This window comes from Scyliorhinus torazame, chromosome 1 (assembly GCF_047496885.1).
Source record: "Scyliorhinus torazame isolate Kashiwa2021f chromosome 1, sScyTor2.1, whole genome shotgun sequence".
NCBI lineage: Eukaryota > Metazoa > Chordata > Chondrichthyes > Carcharhiniformes > Scyliorhinidae > Scyliorhinus > Scyliorhinus torazame.
The window spans coordinates 33,327,142-33,351,285 of record NC_092707.1 but is presented as its reverse complement, the minus strand read 5'-3'; the positions used below and the strand labels follow the sequence as shown (position 1 = coordinate 33,351,285).

The following is a 24,144-nucleotide window of genomic DNA, read 5'->3' as shown; positions in this document are numbered from 1 at the left end:
ATCGCAGGGGGTTGGGGGTAGAATACCAGATTAGATTGAGGATTGGCTGACCGACAGAAAGCAGAGGGTGGGGATAAATGGGTCCTTCCCTGGCTGGCAAACTAGCGGGGTGCTGCAGGGGTCAGTCCTCGGACCTCAACTGTTTACAATCTATATAAATGATCTGCAAGCAGGGATTGAGTGTAACATAGCAAAATTTGTGGATTATACAAAAATAGGTCGGAAAACATGTCGTGAAGAGGAAATAAAGATTTTACAGATGGATATACATACTCTAGGAGATTGGGCCAAAATTTGGCAGATGGAGATTTGTGTGGATAAGTGTGAGGTTATCCATTTTGGCGACAAAATAGAATGGCAAATTATCTAAACGGAAAGCAGATTCAAGATGCGTCAGGGCAGAGGGATCTGGGTATCTTTGTTCATGAATCGCAGAAAGTCGGTATGCAGGTACAGCATGAAATTTAAACGGCAAATGAAATGTTAGCGTTTATTGCAAAAGGACTTGAATATAAAAGTAGAGAAGTGTTGTTGCAATTGTATAGGGTGTTGGTGAGACCACATCTGGAGTACTGCGTCCAGTTTTGGTGCATTTATTTGAGGAAGGATGTGGTGGCATTGAAAGCAGTTCAGAGAAAGTTCACCAGATTGATTCCGGGGATGAAAGAGTGATGCATGAGGAGAGATTAAACAGTTTGGGCTTATACTCGCTGAAGTAGAAGGATGAGAGTGGATCTGATTTAGGTATTTAAAATACTAAAAGGGATTAATAAAGTAAACGTAGACCAAATATTCCCCCTTGTGGGGCGATTTTTATAGGATAAAACAGGATCTGGCCAAAGTGGGCTGGCAGCATCTACTTGTAGGAAAAACCACATCAGAGCAGTGGAAATCATTCAAAATGAAATAGAGAGAGTTCAAAGCCATCATGATCCTGTACCAGAAAGTTCAGAGAACCCTATATATCAAGGGAAATACAGGGTTGGGTCAGGGACAAAAAAAAGGGAGGTTTATGGCAGATACAGAGGGCTGAAAACAGTGGATGCCTTAAGAATGCAGGAATGCAGGGCGATACTTAAAAAAAAGTTCAGGAGATCCAAGAAGGGGCATGAAAAATCACTGGCTGGGAAAATAAAGAAGAATACCACGGTGTTTTAGAAGTATATCAAGGGCAAATAACCCGGGAAGGAGTAGGGCCTATTAGCTACCAAAGTGGCAATGTGTGTGTGGAGCCGAACGACGTAGGAGGTATTCAATGAGTATTTTGCATCTGTGGTCACTATGGAGAAGGACGATGTAGGTATAGAAAGCATGGAGAGGGACTGTGATTTAATTGAACAGATTAGCACCAGAGGAAAGTGTTATGGGTAGCACGGTAGCACAGTGGTTAGCATTGTTGCTTCACAGTGCCAGAGATCCAGGTTTGATTCCCAGCTTGGAACACTGTACGGACTCTGCACGTTCTCCCCGATTCTGCATGGGTTTCCTCCGGGTGTTCCAGTTTCCTCCTACAAGTCCCAAAAGACGTGCTTGTTTGGTAATTTGGACATTCTGAATTCTCCCTCAGTGTATCCAAACAGGCGCAGAGTGTGGCGACTAGGGGCTTTTCACAGTAACTTCATTGCAGTGTTAATGTAAGCCTACATGTGACACTAATAAAGAGTATTATTAGCAGTTTTAGCGGGCTTAAAAGTAGATAAATCCCCAGGCCCAGATATCCTAGGCTGCTGTGAGGCAGGAGAGGAGATTTCAGGAGCTCTGATGCTAATTTTCAAATCCTCTCTGGCCACAAGAGAGGTGCCAGAGGACTGGAGGACAGCTAATGTGGTACCATTGTTCAAGAAGGGAAGTAAAGAAGAACCAGATAATTACAAGTCAGTATGTCTAACATCAGTGATAGGGAAATTAATGGGAAAAATTGATCAAGCTACTAGAGCCCATAGAATCCTGGGCAATTTGGATCCAAAATTGGCTTAGTGGCAGGAGGCAGAGGGTGTCAGTTGAAGGTTGTTTTTGTGACTGGAAGCCGGTGTCCAGTGGTGTATCGGCGGAATCGGTGCTGGGTCCCTTGTTGTTTGCAGTATATATTAATGATTTAGATGGAAATGTGATTGGTATGATCAGTAAGTTTGCAGATGACATGAAAATTGGTGGTGTGGTAAGAGAGGAGGAAAGCCTCAGATCACAGAACAACATAGACAGGCTAGTCAGATGGGCAGAACAGTGGCAAATGGAATTTAACCCTGAAAAGTGTGAGGTGGTGCATTTTTTGGGAGGACAGGCAGATGAGGTGAGGCGGCATATGGGATACTTATAGAGCAGGGATGTTATGATGGAGCTGTATAAAACGCTTGTTAGGCCACAGCTAGAGTACTGAGTGCAGTTCTGGTCGCCACACTATAGGAAGGATTTGATTGCACTAGAAAAGGTGCAAAGGAGATTCACCAGGATGTTGCCTGGGCTGGAGTATTTCAGCTATGAAGAGGGTTAGGCTGGGATTGTTCTGCTTACAACAGAGAAGGCTGAGGGGGAACTGATTGAGATGTACAAAATTATGAAGGATAGGGAAGGTAGGAAGCCACTTTCCCCTTTAGTTGAGGGGTCAATAACCACAGGGCACAGATTTGAGTAAGGGAGAGGAGATTTGAGGAAAATAATTTCACCCAGAGGGTGGTTGGAATATGGAGCTCGCTGTCTGAGGGGTGGTAGAGGCGGAGAACCTGTACAACATTTAAGAAGCATTTAGATGAGCAATTTAAATGTCATAGCGTACAAGACACGATTTTCTTTCTGTGCTGTAAAACTCTATGACTATTGGGAGCAAATAATCCGCTCATCTTCCATGTGACTGAAGAATAATAGGCACAGACACACTCGAGGGAGGAAATGAATGAGTGGGTAAACAAGGGGGCTGGATCTCCAGTTTGACAATACTACCTCCACAACATCGGTTACGTCCTTTTTAAGCCGTTTTGACTCCGATATCTTTGCCGATATCTTCACTTTCCTTTCCTCTTGCTCCTCTTCCTCTTCCTCTTCGTCTTCGTCTTCCTCCTCCTCACTGCTTTCTATTACCGTATTCCTTTTTCTTGTCCCTGCAGACTATGGAAAGATTTTTAGTTTTTTTTAAATAAAGCTCAGGAATTAAGAAGTGCTGAAATAAAATTGTCTGACAAATTCCAGGCAATTCGGAGTGGGGCATTTTTTGAGTAATTTCTTGGGGGCAGTATTCGAAGTTCCCTGCTAGGTTTCTTGATTTCCCTTCTAATCAACTCGTGCTGTAACCTGGGTTAAATGGGAGAACAACCTCCCCATGCCCCTGGTCATGTGCAAGTCCCTGTGGAAGGAATGTGGAGGCCAAATCAGTTCCTTGGGCTTTTCTCAGGGCCCCATTCTCCCTTGCTCAACAAAATACCTGACTTCTGCTTGGTACCTTGCCTGATCCAGAAATAAAGGGCGGGATTCTCTGATCCTGAGGCTAAGTGTTGATGCTGCCGTAAACGCCGTTTCCCGACGGCGTCAACATGGCCTCAGGATCAGCAATTCTGGCTCCTACACGAGGCCAGCACAGCACTGGAGCGACCCATGCCGCTCCAGCTGCCGATCCCGGTGTCAACTGGGTGCCGCGGGGTCCACGCATGCGCAGTGGCACTGGCGCCAACGTGCACATGCGCAGTGGCTCCCTTCTCCGCACCGGCCCCGACGCAACATGGCATAGGGCTAGAGGGGCTGCGTGGAAGAAAGGACGCTCCAAGCCCGTGAGGCCGGCCCCGCTGATCGTGGGCCAGGCCACGCCACAGAGGATGCCCCCCCCCAAACACCAGGCCGCCCCCAGATGCATCCACGCCGAAAGTCCCGCTGGCATAGAGGTGTGGCCGGCGCCGGCGGGACTTGGCTTTTTCAGCTTGGTCACTCGGCCCATCCCATCACCAAAGCATGATGAAGTTGTTAATAAACTGTTTTGCCTCCTACTCTGGAGCAGGATTACAAACAGCTGGCAATTTATTTGCTTCCATCAAGCGAATAACAAAAACTCTCATTGACTTGAGAAGTTAAGACCACTTTGCCACAGAACTTTCCCCTACAGCAGCTTGAAAGTAACAGGCTATGTATGTATCACGAGACTTCAGCCAGAAATATATTGCTGAATTAATAGATGATGCAGTACAAGTCAAGCAGGCAATGCCAGCACATTACCAAACAGAACATGATAAAAAATACAGGATTAAATTTTTTTCCACAATAATCAATACAAAGCAGAAGAAAAGAAAACGAGGGAGAAAAAAACCCAATCAAATATCAAGGTAAATCACACAACCCATAATTAACTTAAATACTAAACCTAACTTAAATCTACTAATAACTGATGGTGACTTAAAAAAGGCAATAAATGATTGCGATCTTAGATAGAACCTCTCCACCGACCCCCTGATGGTGAATTTGACCTTTTCCAAATGCAGAAATGGCATCAAATCTTCCAACCAAGCAGAGGCACTGGGCTGAGTGGGAGACCTCTAGCCAAGCAATATTCGCCTCCGGGCTGTCAGCGAGATAAAGGCAACAATATCCACCTCTACCCCAGACTGGATCACCGGCGAATCCAACACACCAAGTATGGCCACCAGCAGACACGGATCTAAATCCGCATGGAGTATCCCCGACATGGTATTAAAGAATGAAGCCTAGGTGCAAGGCACTTCACAGGGTTAACCCCCCCCCCTTCACCATGTGCCCAGCTGAACTGGATTCATTTTACCGTGTTACACAGGTTGCACTTGACTAGAAGCCTAGAAACTTACGAGTTTGGGGCAAGACCAGAACATGGGTGTATGACTAAGCTGGATCAAGAGAACGGAGATCATCTACATTTGGGAAGAACCCATTCATCCTTGCTCTAGTCAAGTGCAACCTGTGTAACACCGTAAACTGAATCAAGTTCAGCTGGGCATATGATGACGGGGAGTTAACCCTGTGAAGTGCCTTGCATCAAACTCCATCAGTAAGAACGCGGCCAACCTAAACCGAGCAAACCTCCTCTTCAGAAACAGGTCCCCAGACTGTTCCAGAGCCTTCACCAACCCAGACAGCAGGAAAAGTACTTGTTGCAAATAGGGACTAACAAAGAAAGGAAAAGGAGATTAAAATGCTGTCTTGTTTCCAAATCCTGAGAGGAGACTACCACTGGGTTTGAGGGAAATCTGACAGGAGAAAAAGGCAATGGTACAGTGGTTATGGCAAGAAGAGTAGAAGTCAAGCAGCAACAAGCCTCCATCTGTCCCCAAATAGAATTGGGATCACTAATCCACAACAGTATTTTTTGAATGTTCGCAGCCCAGGAATAGAACAATAAATTGGGGAGGTCCAAGCCCCCCTTGTAAGCAGAACGCTGCGGAATCTTACCCGTCCAAGTAAAAGAGGATATCAATTTATTAACTGTGATAAAAAAGTACCTGGGTGAAAAATGGGAGGATACTGAAAGAAAAAGAAAAAGCTCAGGATGACGTTCATTTTAATAAGTCTGAACCCTACCCGCCAAGGAGGAAGGCTATTCCACCTCTGCAAATCTGTTTTGTTACTATTCATCAGAATCATGTAGTTCAACTTATGAAGTGAGGCCCAGTTGTGGGCCACCTGACCCCGAGATAACGAAAAATTGTCTCAGATAAGGGAAAAGGTAACGTCCCCAATTGCTTCCCAGGGGAATTAACTGGGAAACATTCACATTTGCCTAAATTCAATTTATACCCTGAGAAGGAGCCAAAGGTGTTAAGCAACTTCATTATGAAGGTAGCTGTGTCAGTAACATAAAAAGTAGGTTGTCCACGTAGAGGGATACCCGATGCTCCACCCCATCCCAACAAATACCTTTCCACTGACTCAAGGACCTCAGCGCTCTAGAGAACGGCTCTATTTATTGCCATAACAAACAGGAGTGGAGAAAGTGGGCAGCCTAGTGCCCTTATTGAAGGGAAAAGAGAGTCCAGAGTGTTTGTACAAACACTGGCAGTTGGGGCATTATATAGCAGGCTAATCCAGGATGCAAATTTATGACCAATTCTAAGTTTTCTAACAATCTCAAATAAATACTCCCACTCCACTGTATCAAATGCCCTTTCAGCATCCACAGAAACTATCACCTCCGGCTCGGATAGTGAGGTGGGGGAAAGGATTTAACCCTTGCAGCTAAAGGGATCAAGGGGTTTGGAAAGAAAGCGGGAGTGGGAAACAAAATTTGCATGATCAGCCACGATCATATTGAATGGTGGTGCAGGATCGAAGGGCAGATTGACCCACTCCTGTTCCTATTTTCTATGGTTCTAGGATAATATTTAACAGGCGACAACAGTTTTCCCTTCACAAAGCACATTTGATGTAACGCTCCAACTGCAGCGCCAACACCTTAGCGAGTACAAACAAAACAAAGAACAAAGAAATGTACAGCACAGGAACAGGCCCTTCGGCCCTCCAAGCCCGTGCCGACCACGCTGCCCAACTAAACTACAATCTTCTACACTTCCTGGGTCCGTATCCCTCTATTCCCATCCTATTCATGTATTTGTCACGATGCCCCTTAAATGTCACTATCGTCCCTGCTTCCACCACCTCCTCCGGTAGCGAGTTCCAGGCACCCACTATCCTCTGCGCAAAAAACTTGCCTCGTACATCTACTCTAAACCTTGCCCCTCTCACCTTAAACCTATGCCCCCTAGTAATTGACCCCTCTACCCTGGGGAAAAGCCTCTGACTATCCACTCTGTCTATGCCCCTCATAATTTTGTATACCTCTATCAGGTCTCCCCTCAACCTCCTTCGTTCCAGTGAGAACAAACCGAGTTTATTCAACCGCTCCTCATAGCTAATGCCCTCCATACCCTTTTGTTAAGAGTAGCTGGATGCCTGTACTCAAGAGCGACATAGGACGGCAGTACGAACCCCTCACTGTCGGGTCTTTGTCTTTCTTAAGAAGCAGCTTGAGTGTGGGTCGGAGGCAGCGATCCCCAGGATAGGGAATCATTAAACATGTCCAATAACAATGGCACAAGCTGTTCCGAGAACATCTTGTAGAATTCAATTGGAAAGTCATCTAGACCAGGGGCCAGACTGCGTCAGCCCAATACATTTTAAAATCTCGTCTGAGCATAGCAGGGAGTCCAACTCACTTTTCTTATCCACCTCAACCATTGGGTTGGGTAGCCCATCCAGAAAGTCAGACACAACTGATTCATCTGCAGGGGGCTCCGATCTATAAAGATCGTGGTAAAAGATTTAAAAACCACATTGACCTGGGCAGGGGTGGAAACAAGGTTGCCACCCGAATTAAATATCTGAGTGATCACTCGGGAGGCTGCCTGCCGTTTTGAGTTGGTGAGCCAGAAGACGACTGGCTTTCTCCCTGTACTCCCAGAACGTGCCCTAGAGTGTTGTAACTGATGTACCATCCTCCCAGTAGACAATAGCTCAAACTGGGTCTGTAATTTATTTCCTATTTGCCAATAGCTCCGGAATAGGATCAAGCGAGTACTGGTGATCCACCTCTAGAATGGAATCCACTAGACTCTGCTGCTCCCGCCTAGCTGTCTTCAACACATACGCCCTGCAAGAGATAACCTCCCCTTGAGGACTGCCTTAAGATCCTCCCAGTGTGGAAGGTGAAATTAAATCGCACCCATTAGATTTTATTTAATCGTCTATGGCCATGGACATTTTATCAGCTAGGAGTGTAGTGTCGAACCTACAAAGTGAATGCTGGGTGGGGTCAGACTCTAGCAACAAATCAATGAAGTACGGAGCTTGGTCTGAAATAACAATTGCGGAGCACTCAGCCGCCACCACCGAAGGGAGGAGACCCTACCACCACCACCACCACCCCCATCTGAGCCCCGGCCATCCCGATGGAACCAGGGATTTAGGCTTGGAACGATCCAATCTAGGCTCCAAAACATAATTCAGTTCCTCACCTAAAATGAGTTGATGTGAGACGAGTTTAGGGAGGGAGACCAACAGGGAGTTAATAAAATTTGTATTATCCCAGTTAGGGGTGTAAATGCTGACCAGAACATCTGGGGTGCTCAACAGGGAACAACAAACAACGCATTGACAATTGGTGTTGGCTATAATCTTAGAGGAGGACAACTGAATTCTCTTGTTAATTAAAATCACTGTACCCGGGCCCGGCCATCAAAACCAGAATGAAAAACCTGCCCCAACCCCAAACTGGTATGGTCTGGTCACTGACCCGCAAGTGGATCTCTTGCCAAAAAAAACAAAAACACATTGGATGTTAAACTCTTGAGATGGGCAAATGCCCTCTATCTCTTCACTGGGCCATTCAAACCCTCCCCCCAGTCTGGAGACAGCCATTGCCACCAAGCGAGATTAACCAAGGGATACTGAAAAGGTAAAGCAAAAAGATCCACACAAGATATCCACCAAACCAAGTCAAAAGACTGGACAAAGAAAAACCAACAGGCAGCGTCAGCAAATTACACCCCCCCCCCCCCCCCCAAACTCCCAACATCATCACCATTGAATGTGACCACACCCAAAAGCAAACAAGAGCGAGGCAAACTAAAACCCTCCCTACAACTAAAAGCTACATTTAACAAAGCCAAACAAAACAAAAACTCTAAGCTCATTTTCTAAAAAACCTCTACAATGAGCTGCAGCAAACTCTTCAAAACCACTCCCGTTAACTAGTTAGGAGAGACTCTCCCACTGAAGAAATAAAATAAAAGACTCCCAAAACCCCATTTCCCTTGCACGCCCACCAGCGACTAAATGTTGCGCCAAACCTTCCTTTCTTCCCTTTTTTAAAAAAAGGAAAGGAAACCATATATTAATATAAAGAACAAAAACCCAACAAGAACAATAAAAAATAAGCCGAAGAACAATAAATACAAACAATACAACATGGCTGTCAACAGAACCATAAACCACATTACACTGCATCCTATTTATGCCTTTTAACAAAAGCACCCTCATTCCCCGGCATGTTGAAAAAATAATCTCTGTCCTCAAATGTTATTCTAAGACGGGCTAGATATACCATCCCAAACCTGATTTCACTTTTATACAGGGCGGCCTTCACTTCATTGAGCGTGGCTTTTGTTCACCAACTCAGCGCCTATGTCATGATATAACCTAATGGAGTGGCCCTCCCCCTTGAAATCGTGGTGCTCCCTTGCCCACCACAGAATCATCTCATTCTCCGTATAACTGTAAAATCTCTTAATCACCGCTGCAAAGGATCTTCAGATCAAGGCTTCGGCTGGAGTGAGCGATGGGTCCGGTGGAGATGCAAATCCACCCTCACCCACCACCTTAAAGAACATGTCCAGGAAGTATTCTGCAGGGATATGACCCTCAATCACCCCTTGGCAACCCCAAAATGTTGTTCTGCCTCCTGGACCTATTTTCCAGGTCATTCAACTTGGCTCTCAAGTGATTGTTTATTTCAGCTATCGATCAGATTGGATTCCAGCGTGGCAATCCGATCACTATGAGCCGATAAATTCACCTCCATATACTTAATCGTGGCTCCCTGGACTTCGATGGTCGAGTTAATTTTTCCCAGAGCCCCATGAATAGGGGCCAAAGCCTCATCGATTTATCTTCTCAGCTTCTCTGACACGATTTGTCGGTAGTTCTCAAACTCATTCGCCAAGTTATTGGTGAGGATCCGGCCGTTAATGGAGTGGTCAGGGAGAGAGAATCATCTCGGCCATCTTACTTGGCGTTGAGCTCCAAGAAGCTTCAGGCTCTATCGACAATTTATTTCCTCTAAGCTTTCTTATCCTTGTTCTTTCAAGGTATTTCAGTAAAGACGGAACTCTGCCCCAATAATTAATATAAGTTTCCACGGCACAAACAACCTGTGGTGCCTAGAAAAGGGACAAAAAGTTCAGTTCTCCAGCAGGAGCGGCACTGTGGTGGTACAGTGGTTAGCACTGCTGTCTCTCAGTGCCAGGGACCTGGGCTCGATTCTGATCTCGGATGACTGTGTGGAGTTTGCACTTTCTCCACGTGTATCTACATTACGCCACCAGGAGTAAAAAGAAAACAGATCTTGAACATTAAATATATGATATAACACAAAACAAAGGTTGAAAATGGATGGTGAAGCAAATGGAGAATTTGTATGGTGCAACCGAAGGTTTTTCTGAGGCTCAGTTTAAGAAGTCTTGTTGAAACAATTTAAGACATTTATTCTGCATGCAACACATACTGACTTATGAGTCAAAATAACTGCCTATTCCCCAGCATGGATACCCGTCACACTGATAAATAAGGATAAATTGACAGGAAAGGCAGTTCCTTTAAAGATTCATCTTAAGTAAAGCATCTTTAAATACCTGTGCTCCCCTACTAAGCGTCTCCTTCCTGAGACCCAAGTTCTTTGCTCCTTTCCCCGGTTGACTCTTCAAGCTTGCAGAGACAGCAGGAGCATTCCTCATAGAGGTAGAAGGCTGAGCTCCAACCCTGGAAGAGGCAGCACTTTGTTTAGCAGAGACAAATGGTCGCTGCTGGGATCGTCCGGTGTGGACTGCTGCTTTCTTATTCGTAAAGTTGGTGTGAGTGGTCATGGCTTTGCTTACAGATCGAGTTGCAGATCCCCTTCGTGGTAAAGCTTGGGGCTTTGGAGGCGGGTGGCTTGGAGCATTTTTGATGATATCAGCTAGAGGAGGTGATCGTGGTCGCTGATTACTTGTAGATGACTGGCCCTACAGACAAATTAAAGCATTACTTTTAAGAAAACATAAAGTTCTTCAGAGTGACTGCAAAAAGATTTCAGATTATTTGTGTCAAATGTATCTTTCATTGGCTGTATTTCTTTCCTTCAGATCTCAGAGACAACCATACAAAGGCTACATGAACTGAAATGTTTCCACATCGCCATCAAATTTTACTTTGGCACTGGCTTAAAAGAATAAACTGTAGATTGTTTGCGGATTTATTTCCCTGAAAGATGAAATTAAGGTCTCTTCCCAAGCAACTGCAAAAGCCCCATGTGAATTGTGCTTTGACAGTCTCAATCCAGTTCCTAATGGCAGAGTTCAAACCACAAATGTTGAACTCTGCTGCAGATAATGAACTGGCAATCTCCTTTAGAGAGGTTACATGCAAGCTAATCTGGGAGGTCCTCACAGTGGTTTAGGAAGTCTGTCTCGAAGAAGTTTCGCACTTTAACTAGTTTCCGTTATCTTAACTATTATTGATATTAGGCCTTTCATCACCGTATCCTCATTTTACTAATTCAGTGATTACCATTTTACATTGGTGGCACAGTGGTTAGCACTGCTGCCTCACAGTGCCGTAGTCCCGAGTGCGATCCCAGTCCTGGGTCACTGTCCATGCTGAGTTTGCACATTCTCCGTGTCTGCGTGGGTTTAGCCCCCACAACCCAAAGATGTGCAGGGTAGGTGGATTGGTCATGCTAAATTGCCCCTTAATTTGAAACGTGAGTAACTAATACTCAAAATTTAGTTTTTTTTTTTAAAAAGGAGGAAAAAACATTTTTCATTAAATATCCTTTACACTAACTGACCACCAAAGTTTACATGTCATGAAGAATTCATTCTTGCTGTGGCACCACTGAGCTACAGAAGTACTGCTTTTAGAACTACCCAATGGACTGATGGTCTCATCACAGATGCTGCATTCTGATTCTACTGCAAGCACCAGCTTCAAACCTCATCGCAGATTCAGACATGGACACAGGAGCCGAATGCCAGGAGACATCTGTCCTAAACATGAAGGGATCAACTAATAATGCTTTAAAGGAGTAATTTGGAAACGGAATCAATGGGGGTTTGTGTGTAAAAGGTGAACCTTCCAGGAGTTGTATCATCCTGATACAAGGATGATAATTAATGGTTACCAGGATCAGTCAATGCAGTACCAAGGTTCACAGGAATTTGCAGGGAATTGCCCTTCTCCCAATAATCATAAGCTATTTCATCAATGAATCAATGATCTTCCCTCTGTAATTAGATACGTAATAGGGCCATTCGCAAACAATTCCAGTTCGTAGCTCCATTGTAACTCCCCCATAATGAAGGATCTCATGTCAGACTCCTGCAGGATTTGCATAACACCCTGATTTGGGTTGATAAATAACAAACTCAACCACTTAAGTGGCTGATAATGACCACTTCAAACAAGAAAATGGTCAACCAACTCCCCTTAATCTTCACCAGCACTACAATGCCAAGTCCCACATCGACATGCTGGGAATCGGTGAGCAGAAATGTAGCGAGACACAAACCAGTTACAAGACAATGGAAGTAGGTAGGTGCTCTGCAACAAGTGGCTTGCTTCATATCTCCTCCATCGACAAGGAGCGTGATGAGATCATCGCGACTCATCTAATTTGGTGCAGGTGCAACATCTGAAAAGCTTGACACTATGCAAGATAGAACAGCATGCTAAAATTGTTCCCCCGTCACTAGGCACAATATTTATCTCCTCCGTCACCAGTATACAGTGGGATTACACTCTCCAAACTATACTGCAGTAACTCATTTACTTTGGCAGTACAATCTCCCCCACATTCTCCATCATGAAGCAGGGTGAAAAGAGCAAGTGTGTGGAAAAGCAATCATCTCCAGGATCCCCTCCAAATTATACATCCAGACCTGGACACCTTCGTTGTGCCATTTTTCTGGAATTTCCTATCCACCAGGAAGGCCCAATGCCATCTTTGTACTAGTATTCACCACATCCCAAGTGTAAATTAGAAAAAAATTTATCATCAGGGCAATTATGTTACCCCTGTTCACCCATGGACTTTTCCTCTCATCATTTAGAGACATCAGAAAGAACTCACTGCCCCAAAGTGCAGTAGAATCTGAGTCATTAAATGGTTTCAAGAAGGAGATAGATAAATTTCTGATTAATAAATGGATTAAAGGGATATGAGGAACAGGTAGGGAAGTGGATTTGAGACCAGGAAGAGATCAGCTGAGACAATGGCGGAGCAGACTCGAAAATGAAATGAAAATCGCTTATTGTCACAAGTAGGCTTCAATGAAGTTACTGTGAAAAGCCCCTAGTCGCCACATTCCGGCGCCTGTTCAGGGAGGCTGGTACGGGAATTGAACCGTGCTGCTGGCCTGCCTTGGTCTGCTTTAAAAGCCAGCGATTTAGCCCAGTGTGCTAAACCAGCCCCTAGCTGGTTGGGCTGAATTGCCTACTTCTGCTCCTAATTCCTATGTTCCTAACCTTGATTTCTATGCTCCAACTGCATGCCGGAAAAATAAGTCACATCTACACCCCAGGAGGAAGAAACAAAGGCCAGTTGTCTGTATACACAGGCTAGTAAAATTAAACTTCATGGTGCTGAAGTTACTTTTTGAACAAAGATATAACAAAGTGGCATTTTCACACCAAATGTATATACCGTACATTAAAAAGTTGTGACAAATTAATGTTATAAGGTTTGGAGTTCGGGAGCCACAGACAGAAGAACTCGACTGCCTACCTTGAGCAAGTAATTTTAAGGTGTTTATTAAGTAACAGGTCAGATACGGTGCATTAGCTACAGATGAAAAGTATACGCACCATGGCAGTTACAAGCAGCTCACTGATCCCGGTGACAAATGAACAGTTAGCACAGAGTGCCTTGATCTCAGTAGCTTGTGATAGCAGCATTCTGCCCTCGAGTCAAACTGTTGGGAAACTCCTCCCTCAGTTTCCTTCCAACGTCCCTTGCTCATCTTCCATCTCAAGGGAACAGCCTGATGAGCGCTGCCCCCTGAAAAGCACTCATTAATATACTTTATTTCTAGGGGCTGGTGGTTTACCTTATGTCAAATCGCAGGACAGATAACAAAGATGTCAAGGTGGTCAGCCTCCTTCCCCATTCACCACTGTGGCTTGAGGTCATTGGGGTACACAGGGCGCCAGAAGAGTTCCTGTTATTGGTTCAGGAATGTTTGTGGAGCTTAGTGACCTCCATGTGCAGAGTGAGAGCTTTGTGATCTGTACCTCTCCCTTGTTTTGGTTCCTGATTCCTTCGGAAAAAATTTTTCCAGAGAAAGATAAATGCTGTTCCAGCTATGCCCAGACGATTCAAAAAAAAAAAAAAGGAACATTTCAGAGAAGGTCCCCAATACTATCAAAATTTAAATAATGTGTAATGCCCAATTTCTGGATTCCACAGCACTCTTTGTCTTGACACTACGCACCTCCAGTGAGGGATTGCGGCTGACCTCCAGTGGTAGTTTCTTTAAATCGGCCTGCGAACGGATAGGCATGTTTTGCTGGAAACAAACATCAGAAATCAGAACCAACAGCAAAAATAAAAAATCCACTTTAAATCAACAAAATCAAAAAAACAAAAAATAAATTAAACATGAAATACTTTAACTTCCCATCAATTATTTTGTTGAAAATAAAGTAGAAACATTTCAAACTCTACAGACATTTTATGCGGAGGATTAGAAACATACTTAAGATTTAGCATGGTATTTGCTTCTTTCAGTTTTTCATAGTTTATAAGAGGTTAAAAACCAACTCCACTATCAGAAACTGGAGTTTTTTTGATACAAATATTACAGATCCTGTTTTGTTTCATGTCGGTGTCTAACAGAGCAAACCGTTCAATTCAGACAGAAACATGTTGTGGAATCTTTTCGAATGTGTGTTTGATTGGCAGTTTAAAAAAAACTAAATCAACAAGTTATTTAAATTTGTTTTGTGCGAGTCACTTCCTTTCAAAAGAATATCAGTCTTGTTTAAATTGTTACGGGGTGGTGTAATGGAGGAGAGTGAAGGCTCATCTGAAGTCACCATATTTTGGCAGGTTGGAGTATGGACAGTGAGAAAAAGATCACCCTTAAGGGAACATTTTAACTTAGCATCTCAGCTATGAATAAACTTGACAATTCCTGTAAAACCTACATTGTAGCATTCTTACTATTCATTACTTCTCTAATTGGTCATTTTCAACACGATAAACCCAAGTTTCACACTCGACTGCAGCATTATTTTGTTACCCAAGGTAGATCAGGGCAGTTAAAACTGGTAAGCTGCAATAAATTGAAGAGGATTGCCAATTGGTTAGATATCCAGACAAGAGAGTATTACCTGAAATAGTAACCGTGGGAAGGTGCTGAATCAAGAAAATGTATTATAAAAGAATGAAACCATAAAACGCACTCTTTCATAAAATGTATCAGTTTAAATCAGTTTACATTTAGTTTGTCGTCAGGTGACATACTGGGGGAAAAGATCAGCAGCATGGCTCAAACTACAGGACAAATGTGTTACAATTACATTAGAGCTTGGCATTAGAATGGGATATGAATGGCAAACCAACATTATCTCTCCAAAGGACTTTACTTAAAAGAACATTCACACCAAAATTCAATCACAAGTCAAGCAATTAAATAAACATTAAAAAGATTGAGACTTAAATGTTTTTCTGCTCATCCAGGTGAGGGTATTTAGTACCATTATATAAAATCTCTTTCCCCTCACTTCTGTCATCTAGTGTTAGCATCAAAAAGAAAAATAAATAGAATTTAGAACTATATAGCACTTCTTGTGATGTCAGGATGTCCTTAAGAGCTATTAAGCCAATGATGCTTTTGAATAGCACATGTTGCAATATAGGAAATGCGGCAGTCAATTTGCACACACAGCAAGGTTTCACAAACAGCAATGAGACAATGATCGGAATATATGTTTTTGTGATGTTACTGAGAGATAAAACTTTTGCTCAAGACATGGGAGATAACTGCCTTAGTGTTCTTGTATTTGGGAACTTTTATTTTCATCTGAGTGTGTACATAGGGCCTTTATTTAAAACCTCATCTGAAATACAGTACTGCCAGATGTGCAGCACACCCTCATTACTGCACCGAATGTCAGCCTCGGTTTTCGTGCTCATGTTCTAGAGTGGTACACAAATGCACATCTTCAGAGTTAGCGACAGTTAGTATGTCACAGCTAAATATCAATTAAAGCTTACTCATTGCAAATGAATAGTGATTTAGGTCCACAGCCTAAACTGATCTGGTACAAGGATATTTACAGTTGGCAGGCAGAGCAGAGTTTTGTCCCATAAGTCTCCACCCCAAGGACCAGATTGCAGCTCACACCAATGTACTTTTCAGTAGGCAATGTACCTCCAGGTAGTTAAAGAGGCTCACAACATCTGCGGCACGCAGCTGAGTGTCACTGGCATTTTTCGAACTATAGCCCAAGCACAAGTTAGCAGAGAAAATGGGCTTAAAAAGCAATTGAAGGAATGTGGTAATGTAAGTGTTCAAGAACCATGGAGTTCTGAGCCGTCAGCTCATAAGCTTAAACACTTGGAATTACCGGATGAAAATTAAAATTAAAAAATTGTCCCATTTATACCAAATTTAATTTATGCCCTGCTCTTTACCTTCAAAGCTTCTAGCTTCTTTTGCTGTGCCTGTATTTTCTCCTCATGAGATTTCACCTCTTTTCGGAGTGCACCTATTGGTACATTTTGCTTTTGTTCTGGAGCATCACACCTGAAGAAAAACAAAGACAGTATAGGTTGACAAATGGGAGCTGAGTTAAAGCTTTGCCCTTACAGTAAACACCTCTCTTGTGCGTCTATCTACTATGCCATTTCAAATAGATTCGGGCTTTGAAGCACTTGGTACAGTACTCTCCAAATGTGAGTTTTATCTTCCATAGACCTCAGGACTGCTGTATCATCCATCCAGGGTAGTTCAAAGAGAGGGGCTCCCAGTGCTACCTAACACTGTTAGGCGTTGCAGGATAGGACATAAAAAAAGACTCATCTCAGCTGTGTATTTGGTCATACATACCGATTCTGTATGTGGTCAGGACTCATCGAACATGCCCAACTGTCTGGATATTCCTTACCGACATCGTCTACTCTGTAGGGAAGTGTCCGCCATTTTAAACATTGATCTATAAAGCAGATACAAAAAAAGTTAGTTCACAAAAGTGCTTCATTTTGGAAAGAAATATTTAATTTCAGTATTTTCCTACTGATCACTTTATTTCATCATACCAGTTTCATCAATGTAAAAGTCCTTCTAATCACCCTCCAATCCACCACCATTTCTTTAGTTTTCTACCCATCTATCTGACCATCGACTTTTCTTGATGCCAGTGGTTTGATTACCTCATCCAGGTCACTATGCTTCATTCAAGACCTCAGACAGTGAACATCAGCAACATGTGAATCTTTTCTTCTTCAGGGTGCCAAAGCATGCAGTAGTAAGGGATTCAAGGTGGCAGAATGCTGTGTGGCCAAGAAATAGAATCTTTCCAAAACTATGTTTAAGCTTTTTAAAAAAATAGCCAAGGGAGAAAAACCTCTTCTATAAAGACTTCCTTTCTTTAAGAATTTGGCTATGGAGTTGAGGAAACAGCACTGATACATTTGTCTTCCCCAACTTTCAAAGGTAAAGGAGTGGCAAACATAGGAAACGGGGGCTGGAAGCACTGCTAGAACTGGGAGAAATCATGGAGGGCATCAACTCCATGCAGATGGTAAAGGCACTGGGACCAGACGGGTTCCTGGCAGACTTCTACGAAAGGTTTGTGACGGTACTGGCCCCGCACCTACGGGAGACGTTCACAGATTCGCTGGCGAGGGGCACCCTGTCGCCTACGCTAGCACAAGTCTCAATCTCACTGATACCTAAAAAAGACAAAGACCCATCAGAATGCGGGTCCTACAGACCTATTTCGCTGTTAAACAGGCTTTGTCAAGGGTAGACAGTTAATGTCGAACATCAGATGCCTGCTTAAAGTGATCATGACCTCAACCGGGGAGAAAACACCGGAGATGATCATCTCCCTGGACGCAGAAAAGGTCTTCGCCAGAGTCAAATGGAAATACCTCAGAGGTACTGGAGCGGTTTGAGCTTGGAGCAGGGTTCACTGCCTGGGTGAAACTCCTGTACGACGCTTCCACTGCGAGCGTATGGATAAATACAACCAGCTCCAAGTACTTCCAGCTGCACAGAGGCAAAAGGCAGAGGTGCCCGCTGTTCCCGCTGCTGTTCGCCATAGCGATCGAACCACTGGCAATCGCGCTTAGGGCTGCAAAGAACTGGATCCGGAGAGGAGCTGGAGGGCACAGAGTCTCGCTCAATGCGGATGACCTGCTCCTCTATATCTCGGAACCGCAAAGTAGCATGGAAGGAACCATGGCGCTCTTGAAAGAGTTTGAAGCTTTCTCGGGCTACAAACGCAACATGGGCAAAAGTGAGGTCTTCCCAGTGAACCCGCTAGGGGGAGGGGCAGAGCTTGAGGGAATGCCATTTAATCAGGCCTGACACAAATTCCACTACTTGGGGATCCAAATCGCTCATGACTGGATAGGGATCCACAAATGTAACCTGACCAGCCTAATGGAGGAAGTAAAAAAGGACCTGCAGAGATGGAATCCACCCCAAGGTCTTTTTCAACTCAGTAGAAAAACTGATCATGGCGTTTGAGTATATATGTGTGCGTGAGTGTGAGAGAGAGAGAGAGAGAGAGAGAGAGAGAGAGAGAGAGAGAGAGAGAGAGAGAGAGAGAGAGAGAGAGAGAGAGAGAGAGAGAGAGAGAGAGAAAAGAAGAACGCAAGATCAGAGCGAAAACCATGGGGCGCCTAGCCCTCCCAAACTGCAATATTAACTCAGGGCGGCAGCCACGGGGAGGGTAAAGGGGTGGATAAAAGAGCCAGAAGCAGAGTGAGTGCCCGCCACCCCCACACAATCAGGAAGGATAAACAACAACACCTCCTCCACGATAGTCCTCAATACTGGTGCCCCGCAGGGCCTACTTAGCCCCCACTATCCCCCTATACATACACGACTGTGTGGCAAAATGTGGCTCCAACTCTATCTACAAGTAGTGGGTCGGATCTTGAACAACAATGAGTCAAAATACAGGAGGGAGATAGAGAACCTAGTGGAGTGGTGTAACTACAACAGTCTTTGGTTGACAGCTTTAAATTCCGAGGTATGCACATCACCAACAATCTGCCCTGGTCCACCCACGTGGCGCTCCCACCAAGAAAGCACAATAGTGCCTATACTTTCTCAGGAAACTAAGGAAATTCAACATGACTCTTACCAACTTTTACAGATGCACCATAGAAAGCATCCTATCTGGCTGCATCACAGCCTGTATGGCAACTGCTCGGCCCAAGACCGTAAGAAAGTACAGAGTCATGAACACCGTCCAGTCCATCACACAAACCCGCCTCCCATCCATTGACTCGGTCTACACCTCCCGCTACCTTGGGAAAGCGGGCAGCATAATCAAAGACCCCTCTGAACTTTCTTGCGGTCTTGGGCAGAGCAGTTTCAATATCAGGCTGAGATACAGCCAGATATTTGTAGAAACTCTTCCAAATCCTTTTAGGGCAATGGATCTGTTCAGTCAGCAGATTTGCCTACAAAACTCGGTAGTGATACAGGTGATCAGTGATCCTCCTCAATCGGTAAGAAAACTTCTAATGACAGTAGTGCTTTGTGGCCAACTGTGATTAGATAATTTGTGCAGTCAGTAAGGTGGCTTGTGCAAAGGGCCTGCTGTTCCCTTCTAAACTCATTTATTTAGGGCAAAGAAACCACGTAGGTTAATGCAATTGGTGCTGAGGATTAAAAAATATGAAAAAGATAAACTAGGGATGCATTATAGGCCACCGGATTAACAGAGGGAAGGAGACTGCCTTTTCAAAGATTCAAGGCATGAGAACAGCAAAGCTACATAGGTTAAACAGAATTTTTATTGCACGGAAACAGGTCATTTGACCCAAATGCTCAGTGTGCATGTGCGCCACCAGCCTACTTCCACTCTTCATTTCATCCCATCAGCATGTATTTTATTCTTTTCTCTCTCATGCACATAATCTTAAAGACGTTTTTCAGGTCATTTCTCAATTTTTCCTAATAATAACTTATTGTCACAAGTAGGCTTCAATGAAGTTACTGTGAAAAGCGCTTAGTTGCCATGTTCCGGCGCCTGTTCGGGGAGGCCGGTATGGGAATTGAACCCGCACTGCTAGCATTGTTCTGCACAGCAAGTCAGCTATTTATCCCACTGTGCTAACCCAAAAGAGCCCCAAGCCTATTCAGTCTTTACCGATATCCGTATCTCTCTCAGGTTGGAGAAATTAAGCTGGCAAAGATAGCCTTCAGGGCATGTTCCTAAAGTGTAATTGGGGAATAATGTCATGGAACCAACCATGGAACATGTTATTTTAGACCTGGGAATGTGTAAAGAGACAGAATTAATTTGTGATCTTATTGTGAAGGATCGTCTAGGTAAGAATGATCATAACATGATGAATGGCACATTCAGTTTGAGAGTGAGAAACTTGGATCTGAAACTAATACCTTGAACTTAAATAAAGATAATGACAATGGTATGATGATAGAGTTGGCTTAAGTGGGTTAGGAAAATAGTGCGAGAGAGGCACGGTGGTAATCATTTAAGATCACAGAGCGTCCTAGTCGATGTGGGCGGGGGGGGGGATGTGAAATCCACTCCCATCCGAGATCGCTTTACACTTGCCAGCCAATTAATGGCCATCCAGCGTGAAACACACTCTGTGAAAAGCTGAGCACTGTCAGGAAGGGCAGGAAGAAAGCGGATGTCAAGAAAAAGGAATATGCAGGTCGATACTTCCAAAGTGCTCCCTCTGGGCACAGTCACTGCGGAGCTGTCTGAGCGAACTGCGGACCTGTAAAAAATACATACAAGAAAAACTGTGCCACCTGTGTCTAGGCAGCACAATCATACAGAGACTTCAGTCCCCAGGCATATTTGTTAATTTTTTTGAGCCCTGAATTTCATCACGCCTGAGAACGAGGTTGTAGCTGAAACTAAAGGCTGCTTTGCCAATCAACCTGACACTGACTCGTAAAGCAGACAAGTAATGTAAATTCCTAGTTAACTGCTGTTTAATTAATTTAAGTTAGCTTCTTGGTCATTAGTAGGTGCGTTTCTGACTAGTGCATTTCCAGCCACCAACCAAAATATCACATGGGGGCACGATGATATTGGGATGTGCGCCTGACATATTCCAGTGTGATTTTATGCGCTTTCGGGTAGGGAGTAGGTTCGCCCAAGCAACCGAACATTTTGGCCAAAGACTCTCATCAGAAAGTTGAACCATCCATGGTTAACAAAGGAGGTTAACAATGCTAGCAAATTTATTTATAAAATTATGTACAATGCTGCAAAGATTAGTAATAAGTAGAAGATTGGAAAACTTATGGAAGCCAGCAACGGGTGACCAAAAAACAAAGAGGGAGAAATTAGGACGAGAGTAAACTAGCAAGAAATATAAAAAGAGATCCTTGGAGGATTAAACTGGGGCATTACAATCAGAAGCAAATAAAATGACAGATTTTTGAACCATGCTTTATACTTGACTTCAACAGTAGAAGAAACTAAAAGCACCAAAGAAGTAGAAACTCAAGGGGAAAAAGGGATGTGCGGGAGAGAGAAATGCAAAACAATTAGTATCACTATGAAAAAAGTATTAGGAAATCTAATGGGACTAAATGCTGACAAGTGGCTGCAAAGATAGTGGATACATTGGTTGTATGAGTACAGTGTCTGCAAAGCTTGGAACGAGATGTGTAGCGAATGCGGAGATTTTCAAGATTTTGGGTCCTGGGTTGGGGAATAGAACAATTTAACTGATTTCTCCACAAAGCTGGACTCAGCCAGGATGGGAAAAAGGAAGGGATGAGAGGTGTACCAGGCCAAGATTGACTAATGGGGAAGAGAGTCAGAATAACTGGGTAATTTACAGGTTGGCAAACTGGAGCTAGTGGAGTGCCACAGGGATCAGCACTGGGACCGTACCTATTTACGATTTATGTTGGTGCCTTGGGGAGTGCATTGTAGCCAAATGTGCAAATGGCACAAAGATAGGTGGGGAAGCAAGGTGTGAGGATAAGAGTCTGCAAAGAAATATAAATAGGTTGCGAGTGGGCAAGAATTTGATACATGGAGCATAATGTGGGAAAATGAGAAGTTATCTACTTTGGTAAGGATAGAAAAACAAATAATATTTAAATAGAAAGAGACTACAGAATGCCTTGGTACTGAGCGATCTGGCTTTCCTCATACATAAATCACAAAAGTTAGCATGCAGGTACAGCAAGTAATTAAGGCAAATGGAATGAAGGCCGTTATTGAAAGGGGGATGGGGGTATAGAAGTAGGGAAGTCTTGCTGCAGTTATAGAGGGTGTTGGTGAGAACACTTTTTTTTTTACTAAATATTTTTATTCTCCTCCTTTTCCACATTTTCTCCCGAATTTACACCCACCAACAATAAACAATAATCAGCAACAGATATGTCAATCCCCATAAAAATAACAACGATCCCATCCTCCCACCAACCCCCAAACATCAGCCCGCATGTTTACATAAACAAATGACAAAAAGGAATCAGGTATTATCCATAGTCATCCTTAATATACACAGCCCCCCTCCCCCCAACTAATGTTCGATGTTATCCAGTTCTTGAAAGTGCATAGTGAATAATGCCCATGACTTGTAGAACCCCTCCGTCCTTCCCCTCAGTTCAAACTTAACCTTCTCAAGGGTCAAGTATTCCAACAGGTCCCCCCGCCACACCAGGGCACAGGTTGGAGAGGCTGCTCTCCATCCCAGCAGGATCCGCCTTCGGGCGATCAACGAGGCAAAGGCTACGATATCTGCCTCCGCACCCGTTTCCAACCCTGGCTGGTCCGACACCCCGAATATGGCATTCCAGGGACTCGGGTCCAGTTTCACGTGCACCAGCTTGGAAACTACCCTAAACACCTCCTTCCAGTAATCCTCTAACTTTGGACAGGACCAAAACATATGAACGTGATTAGCGGGGTCCCCCCACCCCGACAACGCTCATACACATCCTCTAATCCTTCAAAAAATCAGCTCATCCTTGCCCTCGTGAGGTGCATTCTATATACCACCTTCAGCTGCATCAGCCCCAACCTCGCACATGAGGTGGAGGCATTCACTCTCCGGAGCACCTCCCACCAGACCCCCCTCCTCTAATACCTCTCCCAGCTCTTCCTCCCACTTTGCTTTGATCCCTTCCAAAATAGCTCCGTACACCACTGACACTGCCCCCTTCTCCAGTCCCCTTGTCGTCAGCACCTCCTCCAGCAATGTGGAGGCCGGTTCCTCTGGGAAGCTCTGTATCTCCTTCCTGGCAAAATCCCGAACCTGCATGTACCTAAATACTTCTCCCTGCTCCAGCCCATACTTCGCTTCCAGCTCCCTCAATCCTGCAAACCGACCCCGAAGAAACAAATCTTTTAGTGTCTTAATCCCCCTCTCTTCCCATTTACGAAAACTTCCATCCCACCTCCTGGCTCAAATCTGTGGTTCCCCCGAATCAACATTTCCCTTGACCCTACCCCCAACCCGAAGTGATGGCGAAACTGCCTCCAGATTTTCAATGAAGCTATTATTACCGGACTCCCCAAGTATTTCCCCAGAGCTATCGGTAGCGGCGCTGTTGCTCGTGCCTTCAGCCCCAATCCCCTGCACAAACTCTCCTCCATTCTGACCCACTGAGAATCAACCCTTCTGACCCAGCTCCGCACCTTCTCCACATTCGCCGCCCAGTAGTAGTACAACAGGTTCGGGAGACCCAAACCCCCTGCCTGCCTTCCCCTCTGTAGCAGCAACTTTCTCACTCTGGCCACCTTCCCATCCCATATGAATGAGGTAATCCTTCCCTCAATCTCCCTGAAAAATGACTTTGGCAGGAAAATCGGTAGGCATTGAACAAAACAGAAATCGCGGCAACACATTCATTTTAACCGCCTGTACCCGACCCGCCAGTGACAGAGGAAGGCCACCCCACCTTGCCAGAACGGCTTTCACTTTCCCCACCAAACTAGTGATGTTGTACCTGCGAAGCCTCCCCCACTCCCAGGCAACCTGCACCCCCAGATACCTAAAATGAGTCCCTGCCCTACGGAATGGCATTCCCCCCACCCCTGCCCCCACCCCCAGCTGAGACATCACAAAATACTCACTCTTGTCCAGGTTCAGCTTGTACCCAGAGAAAGACCCAAATACCCGCAGTAGCTCCAATATTCTTCCTATCGACGCACTCGGTTCCGACACATACAGCAGCAAGTCGTCGGCATACAAGGACA

The 24,144-nt window shown here is 44.5% G+C and overlaps 1 protein-coding gene across 2 annotated transcripts in view; it reads right to left on the bottom strand.

The window, feature by feature from the left end:
• The window catches only part of morc2 (MORC family CW-type zinc finger 2), a 203,786-nt gene that overhangs the window by 38,579 nt on the left and 141,063 nt on the right, over window positions 1-24,144 (bottom strand). For both annotated transcript variants that reach the window (XR_011936455.1, XM_072484185.1), the window contains exons 16-20: window positions 16,809-16,914; window positions 16,394-16,505; window positions 14,187-14,261; window positions 10,353-10,721; window positions 2,938-3,102 (exon numbers count right to left, since the gene is read on the bottom strand). Coding sequence is in view for 1 of the 2 variants with exons in the window: in XM_072484185.1 (XP_072340286.1) it covers window positions 2,938-3,102; window positions 10,353-10,721; window positions 14,187-14,261; window positions 16,394-16,505; window positions 16,809-16,914 (827 nt within the window). In the remaining variant the exon portion in view is untranslated. The remainder of the gene's footprint in view (window positions 1-2,937; window positions 3,103-10,352; window positions 10,722-14,186; window positions 14,262-16,393; window positions 16,506-16,808; window positions 16,915-24,144) is intronic.